The following is a 13,354-nucleotide window of genomic DNA, read 5'->3' on the forward strand; positions in this document are numbered from 1 at the left end:
TAGAATAACAATGAAGTATACTGATAACCTGATAACGTCTGGGAACTAGTCACAACAGGTTGCAAAAAATGGACCAGAACAAGATGATTTAGGAGCTGCGTAAGCACCTAAGCCAGATGGATGGGTTTTCCATCCACCCGTGGTGCCACACTTTGGAGGATGCTGGGAAAGACTCATCCATGCAATGAAAAACACCGGAACCATGTTAAAACCAACCGAACACTTACCGACGGAAAGCTCCATGAGGTAGAAGCAACCATTAACCAAAATACCGCTCGAACACGATTAGGCATTATTAGGCTGACCCAGAACCACATCGTTATCGGATCATCGGGCGATTTCAAGCCCCCGCGTTGTTTTACTGCGCTGAACGATAGTGCTGCCGTAGTAACATGGTCAGGGAAGATGCCTCAGGTGGGATTTTTCAAACGCTCGTTCTCGTTACGATCCACATCTCTTGGAAGGTCGAGGACATGCGGTGATAATAATAGAAATGCTGTGAGTACTAATGTCAGTCTTGTCCACTTGGACTGATCGGCCACATTCTTATGTTTTTAAAGGCCCTTCTCAAGAAATTTGTCGATCGCGAAATAGTGCCAATCGTTGATGATCTTATCGAAAGTAGAGTATAACACAATTTCATGGTGATATTATTCTTCATCGATCCTGTAAGGACCGCGGCATGTTAGATGAATCAGTGTCTCTAAATAAATGTTATCCAATGAAACCGAAATATTTCTTCAACTTTGATTTTAAATCAAATTGCATTCGAAAGTCCGAAGTTTTCAACCTAATCGGCCGGTATTATTATTATTTATTATTTATTCATTTTAATTTCAATCGACACGTGGTCTGAATGAAATAGGGAGGGAAAAGCCACCTCGAGTTGCACAAACTATGTATTCTCTAGGTGGCGCAAAAACCCAACATCTTTTCTTGTGTACAATATACAAAAAACATAAATACAATACAAATCAAAATAACGTAAATCAAGTGTCAAAAATTAAAATTCTGCCTTCGACGGTTATATTCAGTTGCCAAATGACGGATCGGTTCGTGCAAGCCGTAGTTGGTGCGGTGTGTTCCCACATGTAAAAGCTGTTGGTCTCGTTGAGCTCGTTTGTGTGTCGTATTAGCGACGATATCCTTCCGTCGTTGCTGAAGCAGAGCAATACCAATTAAATGGCACAAGTTCTCGTACGATGGCAGATTATCCGGGTTCCTCCAAGGTAACATAAAAAAGCAAAGCCATGGGTTTATACCGTCTTCAGACATTACCCTTCTTTATCGACAGACTTCGTAGCCGGCTGTTAGAGTACAGGAAAATTACGGGGCCAGTGCAACAATCCTACTGACTCTAACTGCACTATTCAAGGTAACATGCGGCATATTTTTCGGACGAAACGTTTCTGTATTTTTTCAATGCGAAGAGACCAACTCTCAAAATGGAGGTCCCAAACAACACAGCTTGTTTCCAAAACCGAGCGTACAAGCGATATAAAGTACGTAATGTTCCAGGGTCCTGAAACTCATTACCAATCCTAAGTATCGTTGCTAGCAGTCGCGATGCTTTGTTGATGATCAATTCATAGTGAAGTCTAAACGTTAATTGTTTATCCAAAACAACTCCAAGATCGGTAACACTATCACCACAGAGAACAGACATCCATTCAGGAACAATTTTTTCGGGAATTCTTGGATAAAATTTCAAATTCAAATCACCTAATATGCTAGCGACACCACCACTATAGTTTCCCAACTAAATGATTCATTTGATTTGCACACTGACAACCTTTGGCTCCTCTGGCGCTAGTATATATGGACTATATGCATTATGCTAGCGCCAGAAGCTAGCTGTTGTGATTTTAGTGTAGAATTTCATGTGCCTTTAGCGACACCATCACTATAGTTTCCCAACTAATTTGACATAAGTTTTATCCAAATGGGGACCTTTCGCTTGGATGTCTGTTCTCTGTGCTATCACTACGTTGCAGTACTTGACCATTAATGCGGTAATCATACAACAACGTGTGTTTTTTTTTCGAGAGAAACTGATAACGACACATTTTGGAACGCTTATAGTTATACAATTGCATTCGCACCACTCTGCAAACCGCTTGATCAGTTCTTGAAGTCTCAGGCAATCGTCGTTGTTACGAACTATCGTGTAGATTTTGGCATCATCCGCGTACAGTAATCTCGTGCCCGGTGGTCATAGACGAGATATGTCGTTTACAAACAAAGAAAACAATAGCGTTCCTAAAGTGCTACCCTGAGGTACACCGGTATTGTTTAAGAACGAACACGACAGTGATGCACCCAATTTAACAGCGATTCTGCGGTCTCGTAAATAAGATTCAAACCAAGCAACTAAACCAGCGGAGACACCCAATTTATTAAGTTTAGCGAGCAAAATTCCTTGGTCGACGCGATCAAACGCTGCCTTTAAATCTGTGTAAATTGCGTCAACCTGAAGACGCTGGTCGATTGCACGTAAGCATACAGAGGTAAACTTCAACAGATTAGTTGATACTGATCTTCCAGGAAAAATTATTTTCTGTGGGTATTTCTGTGATAAGTAACGATAAATCCGCCATCTTACTAATACTCTGTTTTTTAAGCCAAAACATTCAGCTTGCCGCACCTTTTGTTTATGTCTGGTGTCTGGGTACGCTAGTGTATACATTCAAGCATAGATTTGCTCATTTTGATTACTATTGGTTTCATTTTAAAATGATATAAAAATACTTCAAAGTTATTCACATAGAATAAAGAAAACAAGTTACACTCGTATGTCAGAGAACAAATGGAAATTCCATTCCATCATCAAAGTACAATGCGTGCAAAAATCACTGCCCATGCCAGCTGGTTCGCTGTGCGCGCAATTTAACACGCGCTTTTTGAAGTGTGTTTTTAAACCAAATGCCAACCTGATATGATGACCGAGCAATATCGGGCTAACATAGGTAGTTGAAAAAAAAAGGTTTTTTCTGTATTTCTCCTAACTGTGACCAGCTCCTATTGACCAGCTGACCGACCTGCCGCCGCGCCGGTCAGCGCCGGGTCTAACAGGCTGGTAAAATATTGCACCCACTGCACAGTGGTCCAATCAGCGAAATACGTGATCGTGTGATATTGCGCCAAAACGTGAAGTTTTTCGCATATTGTTTCTTTAGGAACATTTCTTGGTATAATAAGCCCCTTCTTGTGAGAGAAATCTTTGAGTGATTAATTCCCTTAAAAGTGAGATACGAAATTTATTTTCTCGTACATTCAAGATACAGGTTTGGTACTTTCGGCAAAGTTGTAGTAAATATTAATGCAAACAACTTTGTCAAAGACACCATACTTGTATCTCTTCATGGAAACTATCTATGAAGCGTTATTCGTGGACAAACCCTTTAAAACAGTTTCTAAACCCTGACTTATTCTGGTCAAATTTTACGTGTTTATAGTGTTCTAGAAAGTTGTTTATCTTGCTTAAATCAATGTTTTTGTAGAACATTGTTATACGTGAATTTCTGAAGTTTCGGAGATTTTGAACTTTTTTGATGAAAAATAGTACTTTTTTGAGCTTAAAGGAGCCCAAGGTGGCAAATGGTGGCAGATCAAACAACTCGTACTTAAAAGTACAACAAAAAGATGTGTTGCTTATTTTATTTTTGGTTTGAGTAAAGTTAATTGTTAACTGCTTGTTAATTCATGTTTTCTAATTAAATAGTTATTTAGTCATTCCGAGAAAATTCGGCCTTCTGTGACTGTTGTTGAAGTTCGGCCATTTGGATTTCAGCCATTCGTGATTCGACCATTTGTGTTTCGGCCATTCGGTACCAGCCCATTATGAGTGTGATCTTTTGAAAAGACACCAATCGAAGGTATTGAACAAAATAGACTTAAGTTAGTTATTTGGAAGTCTTGCTCTTATTAATTGCGGCAAATAATTTTAAGTCTACATTCATTTTCGACTCGAAAATAGGCGAAAAAATTGCTGGTAACTCAACTTGTTAGAAAGAGATTGTCAACGTAAACAAAATGGCGTTTATTGCATCCGAAGTACATTTTAATTGTTCTATAAACATGACTGAGATGGGTTTTTAAAACAACTATAACTTTTGAGGATACAAACGGATACAGACAATTGACACTTGCTTTTGAAGGTTTTTTGTTGTACTTTTAAGTAGGAGTTGTTTGGTCTGCCACCATTTGCCACCTTGGGAAATATTGAGGCTCAAATTAGTACTATTTTTCATCAAAAATGCTCAAAATCTCCGGAACTGCAGAAAATCGCGTATAATAATGTTCTACAAAAACGTTGATTTTAGCAAGATAAATAACTTTCTAAAACACTATGAACACATAAAAGTTGACCAGAATAAGCCAGGGTTTAAAAACTGTTTTGAAGGGTTTGTCCACGAATAACGCTTCATAGACACTTTCCATGAAAAGATACAAGTATGGTGTCTTTGACACAGTTGTTTGTATTGATATTTACTACAACTTTGCTGAAAGTACCAAACCTGTATCTCGAATGCACGAGAAAATAAATTTCGTATCTCACTTTTAAGGGAATTAATCACCCAAAGATTTCTCTCACAAGAAGGGGCTTATTATACCAAGAAATGTTCCTAAAGAAACTATATGCGAAAAACTTCACGTTTTGGCGCAATATCACACGATCACATATTTCGCTATTTGGACCAGTGTGCACTGCTGGCATATGGCGTGAGACTGCACAACAACTTCACCCCTAAACCAAGAGGCGAGGCTACCTACTACTATTCCGGATCCGCTAGGTTGCACGCTAGACAGGTCCCATGTGAGTGAGTGGGAGAAAGTGTGTGTGTGTGACTAAAAAAATAGCAACACATCCGATCTGATTTTCCACCGGTGGTGCACGCATCCGGCAGGAGGACCCTTCTCGGTTTCAGCAACTGTCATTGTGGACCCGGTTGAGGCGTAATGGAGCTCGTTGGCGGTATGCGGAGCAAGCTCTGATGGAGAGCTTTCAAGTGTGAACCACTAGCGCACAGACCGCAGAAATCCCCATCCTCATCACGCATAATCAGCGCCATGATATTCACCGTTTGGGTGCGAATTTGTGTGCCCGTGCGCTGATCCGTGTGTGTGCGTGTGTGAACGGTTGCGGTGGCATGGCAGAGGTTAGCCAACTCCGAACCAAGGTAAATATTTGCCCATGCCTTGGAAAACATAATTGAATTTTATATTAGTTCCACTGCGGATCGATGCAAAAAGTGTGGCTTTATATTCACGAAAAAAAAAAGTTTCACGGTGTGTTTAAGTTTCTATCGGGAAAAATAGCGCCCAAAATGCTTCCTGTGTTAGTTAGGCCGGAAAATTCGTGCAAGTTTTAGTTCGAAAGGTCACCTAAATCTGATGAAAAATTTAAAGAGTAGTAACACATTGAGTTCCAACGCTTTTGGTTGAAAACCGATTTATTCCAACAGAATTTATTGGCGTTGATAACTTTACCACTTTTTGGCAGTATTGAGCGGTTGTAAATATGGATGTAAACGTGACCTAAGGATTACATAAGGGTGTAGTTTTATGATACTGTTATTGCTAGCGACAACCGAACGGGGGAATTCCACCGAAATGATAATCGCCCCAGCCGTAAATGGATCATACTATTTATTTTGGAGATTAAAATTTTTCTGTCAAACAGGAAGTGCCAATATTATAATTTTCATATTGATTGGCTTTAATTTAATTTCTGTAGCTAGTAGCTGACATGTAAGCATAACATTGTATGTAGAGGTTTAATTTTAATTGGCTTTGTTTGCCACTAAAAGAGATGACCGAATATTTGAGCACACTAATGAAAAGTTCTTTCTTTCGACAATAGTGCAATGATATCGATATGCTTTTACAGTTCAAGGAAATATTCAAAAGATTAATCAGAACAAAATGCCAGATTATCAACATAGAGCAGTCTGAATCTTCGTGGAAGTATGACGCATACGTTAAAAAAAAGAGAACAATAATGGTACGAGGTTGCTTCCTTGTGGAACGCAATGCCCTTGCCTCGATTGCAAAACTCGCTAAAAGAGATATCATTCAGTTTCACTGAGAGACGGCTTCAACCAGTTTACAGTAGTTTGGCCAGTAGAATTAAATGGAATTTCGTCATAACTTTCTCGTTGAATCAGTTCACAAATTTCGTTGTCGTTACCCGTATCTTGACTACAAGCAGGTTGTGATCAGTCGTGTTGCCACAAGTGTCCCTAGATTTTTGTGGTACAGAAAGTTTCACTTGGAATTAAGCATGTAATAGGGCGTGTTCGTGATCGTCGTTAGAGTAGGCCGGTTACCAACGGGACTGGATTCTTCACAGTAAAATAAAACGCTAGATTGTCTGACGTCAACCATCCGCCAGCGGCGGTAGCTGCTAGTCCACTGAATAATGATTGCTATTTATTGAACGCCTTTTATACACTAGTAGTAAATAGATTTCTTCTACGTTCAGAACAATAGCTCCTGCGTATCACGTTCGGTCGAACGGACAATAGTCTTTTGTGACTAGATTCGGCAGGACAATAGAAGCTAACTGCCAGGGAATATTACAATGCGGCTTTCTGCCGCAACAGGGCGTAAACAGAATTTGTCGTTTTTATTTTAAATTGTTCTTGATTTTGACTTGAAATCGTACTTGTAATTGGACACAAATTAGTTCTAAATTAGACTTGACATTGGAAATCAAATTGCACTGGCAATGCACCTGTTTGTAAGGTTTTGCGTAGAAAATAGTAATGTATATATGAAAATCAAGAATAAATTTGGTTTTAAGGTTTCAACTTTGAGTAAAAATGGTTAAAAGGCATATTTTTTTTGCTTGACTTAAAAAATCTCTTTGTTTTTTTTCGCCCCATCCTCCCCCTTCAGTGACCCAACGCCGGGAGGACAAAAACTTTATAAAATATTTGTAATGGCCCTATTTTTCGTTTCCAGTTTTCGAGAATAAAAGGAGATGAATATAGTTAGAGAAATAAACTATATTCATCTCCTTTTATTCTCGTTATTCTTATTCGTCTGTTTGGTTTTCCGTCTTTTTTGTTTCTTATTCTGTTTTTGGCTTCGTTTTGTCTCTTTCCTCCCCAGTTCACCTTTTTTATCTCTTGTTTTTCATTTTGTTTCGCCTCTTTTTGTTTAGTCTGTTTTTCCTGCTTTTCTTTTCTTTTTTTGTCCCACTTTCTTGTATTTTGACCCATATTTTTCGTATTATATCCGGTTTTACATCTTTTTCAAGTTTTACCAGACTTCTCCATTGGTTTTCATTTTTATCTCTCGTTATCCAGCTTTTCTCTTTTGGTACTTGTTTTTTGTTCCGTATTCTATTTCTTATCTCTTTTTCCTTCTTTTTCTCTCTTCCTTTTCCTCTCTCTCTCTCTCTCTCTCTCTCTCTCTCTCTCTCTCTCTCTCTCTTTCTTTCTTTTCTCTTCTTCTCCTCATCCGTTTTTCATCCGTTTCCTAAGTCGTAAAATTCTTCTATTCCCTTTTTCGCCTTTCTTATTTCGTTGTTTCCTATTTTCAGGTCTATTTCTCTTCTTTTTTATCTCGTTCTGTGCATTTTCTATTCTCGTTTTAACCTTTTTTGTTCCTATTTCGGCTCCGGTTTTCGTTGTTTCCTATTTTCAGGTCTATTTCTCTTCTTTTTTATCTCGTTCTGTGCATTTTCTATTCTCGTTTTAACCTTTTTTGTTCCTATTTCGGCTCCGGTTTTCGTCCTATCCTATTTTTTGTTCGTTCATTTCTTTCTCTTGAACTGTCCCGTCTTTTACGTCACGCTCTATTTTTTCCGTTTTATCCCTTCCATATTTTTTCCCTGTATTTTATTTTTTTATTCCTTTTTATTCCTATTCTGTCTTTTCTCTCCAGTTTAACCTCATTTTCTTCGTTTTCGTTAACGTTCTTTCGTAGTTTTCTTCATTTTCTTTTTGTGACCCATTTTTGCTTGCATTCTGTCAGGTTTTCTCTTTCGTTTTTCCCTCACTCATGCCAGTTTTTCTTCTTTTTGATAATAATTAATTTAAACTTGATACTTTTCTTCAAAGCGAGCATCAACACGAAGTTTAACTGGAAAATAAAACTGACATTGATATTGATATTGATATTGATATTGATATTGATATTGATATTGATATTGATATTGATATTGATATTGATATTGATATTGATATTGATATTGATATTGATATTGATATTGATATTGATATTGATATTGATATTGATATTGATATTGATATTGATATTGATATTGATATTGATATTGATATTGATATTGATATTGATATTCTTTTACACGTTTAACTTCTGTTCCACTTTTTCTCTTTTCCAACCCTGTTTTCCCAAATTTTGGTTTTTGCTGTAACTTTGTATCACATTTTCCTCTTGTTCATTACTTTTCCTTTTTTTCCTTCTTGTGCTTCCACTTTTTCTACGTTTCCTGTTCCACTTTTTCTTATTTTAACACGTTTTTACCATTTACTTTCCCATTTTCGGTTTTCTTCTCCTCTTTCCTTCGCTTCAGTTTCCAGTTTTTGTATTTTGCTTACTCTTATAACGTTTTCTTCTCGTTTTCAGTCTTCATCTGTTTTTTCCTCTTTTAATGACCCGTTTTCCATCTTTAATGGCTTTTGTTTTGCTTTTGGCTCTGTTTCTTCTATTTCCTCTCTGGTTTACCACTTGTATCTCCCGGTTTTTATCTATTCCTGTTTTGCCTTTTTCTATTTTCCGTGTTTCCTACTTGTCTTTTCTTATTCCCATGTTTTTGTTTTTGTCCCTTATTTTTCTTTTTATATCCCGTTTGACGTCTTTTTCCCATTTTTCCCGTTTCATCCATTGTTTTTTTTCTCGTTATTATTCTTTTCCCTTTTGGTTCCTCGTGTTTTCTATTCCACATTCCCTTTCTTGTCTTATTTTTCCTCTGTTTCTCTCTCGTTTTTCCTCCTTTCTGTCCGCAGTTTTCTCTTTCTCTACTTCTTTTCATTTCCTTTCCTGTCCTGTTTTTCACCCTTTTCCAGAGTCCTAGGTTTCATCTGTTTTTTTTTCTCTACTTTCTTATTCCGCTTTTCCCGATTTTCAGGTTCATTTTTTTTATTCTAGTATCATTCTTTGTCATTTTCTAACCCATTTCGGCATTTTTCTTTGTTTCGGTCCCGGTTTTCGTCCGTTTTTACTTTTAATCGCCATTTCTATCCCGTTTTTTGTTTGTTCATCATTCTTATTTCTTTATTCGTCCTGTTCTTCCGCTTATTATATCCTTCTTAGTTTCTCCATTCTTTTGCTCCCACATTTTTTTCTTTGCTTTGCCTCCTTTTCTTTCCCATATTTTCTTTCTACGTCTTCTTTTTCCTTTTTCCTGTCTACTTTATCCTCATTTTCTCTCTTGTTTTCTTTAGAGTTTTTCCTTCTTTTCTCTTCCGTTGTTCATTATATCTGTCTAGTCTTCTATGCCTCTCTCGTTTTTTCCTCTTTTTATGGCTCATTTGTCTCTCCACGTTTCTTCTTTCGGTTTTTTCTTCTTTACGTGCCAACCAATTTCCCAGTTTTTGACACGTTTTCCATCCTGCTGTTTGTTTTTTGCAAAAATAGTGACCAAATTTTATGGAGGAGGTGAGACATGTACCCTAAAAAAAGGAAAAATGAGACAGAAAGAGAAAAAACTGAGAAGAACAAGAGGAAAAATGGGTTATAAAAAGTGAAAAATGGGAAAAAGACGAGAGAGACATGAAACGAGAAGACAAGACAGAAATGATGAACAATGGAATAGAAAAGAATAAAAACACATAAATAAAACGAATAAAACGAGAAAGATAGTGATAATAAAGTGATCGGGAAAAATAAAAAAGAGGACAAAAAAGAAAAAGAAAAGGAGGCAAAGCAATGTGGAAAATATGAGTGCACAAGAATGGAGAAACTAGAACAGAGAAAAAAGAAAAACTGGATAGAAATGAAAACGATATGGGGTGCAAAATAATAAAAGAGTGAAATAAAACGTGACAGAAAAAGAGGAAAAGCAAAATATGAAAAGAGAAAGATCTAAACGAACGAAAAAAATTAACGGAAAACGGATATAAAAGGAGTTTAAAAGTGAAAACGGACGAAAAACTAGACCGAAATGAAGAAAAAACAGTTGAGATGGACTAGAACATGACAAAAAAGTGGACAGAAAGGAGAAAAAACGAGAGAGAAACGAAGGAAAAACAAGATAAGAAACATGAATGTGGAATAGAAAACATGAGAAAGCAAAAGGAGAAGGAAAATAACGAGAAAAAAAGTAAAAAAAAATGATAAAGACAGAAAAAAGTGAACAAACAGGATATGAAAGAAAAAAATAAGGGTCAAAAACGAAAAAATGGGGCAGAAAAAAGATAAATAGGAAAACAGACTAAAATTCAAGTCTGATTTAATATCCACTGTCAATGTTCAAGAGTAATCAAAATTTCAATTTTCGGATCAATTTTAGGGCAAAACTTTGCTTTCTCCTTTAAATTTTACAGGTAAGGTGGGTCACGTATCCCAGTGTGTCCCGGCCAAGGCTTGCCGATGAATATGTATTAAACTAACTAATTTCGATATGATGATACACCATTTTAAAAGATTGTTGCTTTTAAAAATGTTTTCTAATTTTTCGATTTTCTCCTCTCCAATTTCAGAGCTCGAGAACGTGTACCAAAGCCTCAATCAAAGTGCAATCGTTTTTTTTTTCGGATATAAAAAAGTGAACAGTACAACACTAGCTCCATTGTAGCCGCAAGCTTTTTCCACTAATTACCAACAACATTCCATCTGAAGTGCGACGGTCGAGTTCCCATCGTTAATCCGCTCGACGGCAATAGTTTTCCATTTCCCGCCGACAATGTACAGCGCACAATCATCGTAACACAACACGTAGCCCGGTCAATTAACGGTTCCCGGAACATGGATCAACTGAACAGGTTGTGCTTAATCAGTTCCGAAAATTGCCATCCGGAGGAAAAATCGTGTCGCAGCGAAAGCTGGAGCAAACGGCGACGGCGGCGGCGGAAACGGGCGGCACCGGCACCGGCACTGTCAGTGTCACTGTCACTGCTGTCCAACTGCTGCTGTGCGGTGCCATTCCGATACTTTTATCTCTTCCTGCTGCTGCGAATGTCGATGGCAATGGCGAAAAGCGCTTCCGGCATCGGCACCGACAGATTCCACGAGCAGCACCAGCGCTTCGCGATGGAACCCCAGGACCAGACGGCGGTGGTGGGCTCCCGGGTGACGCTGCCCTGCCGCGTTGTGAACAAGTCCGGACAATTGCAGGTTAGTGGCGGGCGGTTCCATCAATTAAACACATTAGGAATAATGGATTTCTTTGTTCCACTTGCAACTATTTCGTCGATTCATTTTTTATGTTGTTTCCGGTACTGTATCAATGTCATTTACCACGGAGGACGGTGTCCCTGTTCAGAAACTTCTACAAACAAATCAAACATCCATTTTCAAACCATCGTTTTTATGGAATGACAGGTTGGAAAGTTGATAGATCTGCTACCTAATTTATTCAATCCTTTCGAAAAAAAAGTAGCACAAAAACTATCCAGACCATCCTTGATACATCCAAAAATCGGCAGGAGATCTAACCTTCCGCTTTCCGACAAGTTCCACTCGACCGAACTAGGAATCTATCAATTTATCACAATCAATAAAGCCGTACAAATCGTATTCCGATCCGATCCATTCAGCCAGCAGGGGCAAATAAGAAAACCTTTTAACCGAGTTCAATTAGTTGCTTGACTTGTGTCTCGTGTCTTATGCTAAGTATTCCGTTTTTGTCGCACATCTGCCTCCCGGGGTAAGCCCAATCAGCGCATTATGGGGAAATCCTACTGCCTACTGCCTACTGCCTAGCTGGCTGGCTGGCTGACTGGCTGGCTGGATCAGTGGCGGTCAGTGACCACAGCTGGCGGAGGCTTACGGCAGAGCTTCGGTTTTGATCAGTAAATCCCGGCTCAAGCTGTTCTGATGACAGAGACAGAGTCTGAGTTCCTGCCGCATCACAGCGTCCACAGTGAGTGAGTCTGTGTGTGCGTATGTACATCAGATATTCATGATCTGTGTGTCTATGAATAATTGATGAGTTATACCATCATCCCGACACACATAATCTGCCAATTTCCCCCTCATTGATAAACCGATGCTCTGATGAAGGATGTGTACTTTTCGGTCCACGAAAGTGCTATTGGGGAAGGGAGTTCTAGTGGAACTTTTTTGCTTCCTCTCAGCCACATGGCTTGGGATTGGGAACATCCCACTTACACAGGACTTACGCACTACGGGTGGGGGAGGAAACAGAATAATATTGTTTCGTTATTTTGGCTTTGCAGATGTTTTTAGTGATAAAAGATGAATTTTCTAAAAAGAACAAAAAATTTAAAACCGACTGAAGGTATATTTCCAACCTTAAAATTTCTTTTTTCCACTGGTATCGATATCCGAATATTCTTTTCCCACTGTTAGATTTATTTTATTGGAATTGGCCAGTCAAATTGTTGTATTGATTGATATGATGGGGTATCTTGACGTATAAAGAATTCTCTTCATTGTACTCTGTCCTAGGCTGCTCGTTGCTAATTCATTGAGCAACTCTCACACGTAAGGCAAGTCGGTTTCAACCCGGTTGAACCATCTAGTATGCTGGGCCCCTCTATTCCTGGTGCCGGTGGATATGTCGAAGAGAGCGGATTTCACTGCACTGTCTTTCGGCATTTTTGCGACGTGGCCATCCCACTGTAGTCTTCCATGCGATGGTATGCGATGGGAATCTGTCCAAGTAGTGCCTTCAACTCGTGGTTCATACGCCTACGCCGCACTCCACTATTCGTTTGTACTCCGCCAAAAATAGTGCGCAGCACCTTTCGTTCAAGTACGGTAAAACCACGTACATCTTCCGTAAGCAAAGTTACTGTCCGTACAGGACTACCGGTCTGATTAACGTTTGTACATCGTTATCTTTGTGCGGCGGCATAGGCTCGTTGATCGAATCGTTTTGCGAGGGAGAAAAAAAAACCCGACTTCCTGCTTGAATGCGTCATTGCATCTCTTAACTCGTATTATTATCGGTGATGATCAGAGATCTCGTAGGTAGCTCATCAACCTCTTCCAGTTCATCGCCATCAACAGTCATTGTCCATGGAAGGCGAACATCCCTGGAGCCTCTTCATATCGTATATTACGTTTGCGATGGCTAAGAGTTGGCTACTTTTGCTGCAGATCGTTTTTCTAGATGACCGCTCGTCAGATCACACCTTACATACTTATTTACTTTATTGGCGACGTTCCGTCGTTGACCCTACGCCGAACGAATTAT

The 13,354-nt window shown here is 38.8% G+C and overlaps 1 protein-coding gene across 1 annotated transcript in view; it reads left to right on the forward strand.

The window, feature by feature from the left end:
• The first annotated feature begins 202 nt into the window (after window positions 1-202).
• Window positions 203-13,354, forward strand: part of LOC128746248 (irregular chiasm C-roughest protein-like) — a 47,663-nt gene continuing 34,511 nt past the window's right edge. Inside the window, 3 exon segments of the mRNA XM_053843297.1 lie at window positions 203-246; window positions 2,141-2,201; window positions 11,206-11,307. Coding sequence (XP_053699272.1) covers window positions 203-246; window positions 2,141-2,201; window positions 11,206-11,307 — 207 coding nt within the window.

The sequence above is a fragment of the Sabethes cyaneus genome, chromosome 1, assembly GCF_943734655.1.
Source record: "Sabethes cyaneus chromosome 1, idSabCyanKW18_F2, whole genome shotgun sequence".
NCBI lineage: Eukaryota > Metazoa > Arthropoda > Insecta > Diptera > Culicidae > Sabethes > Sabethes cyaneus.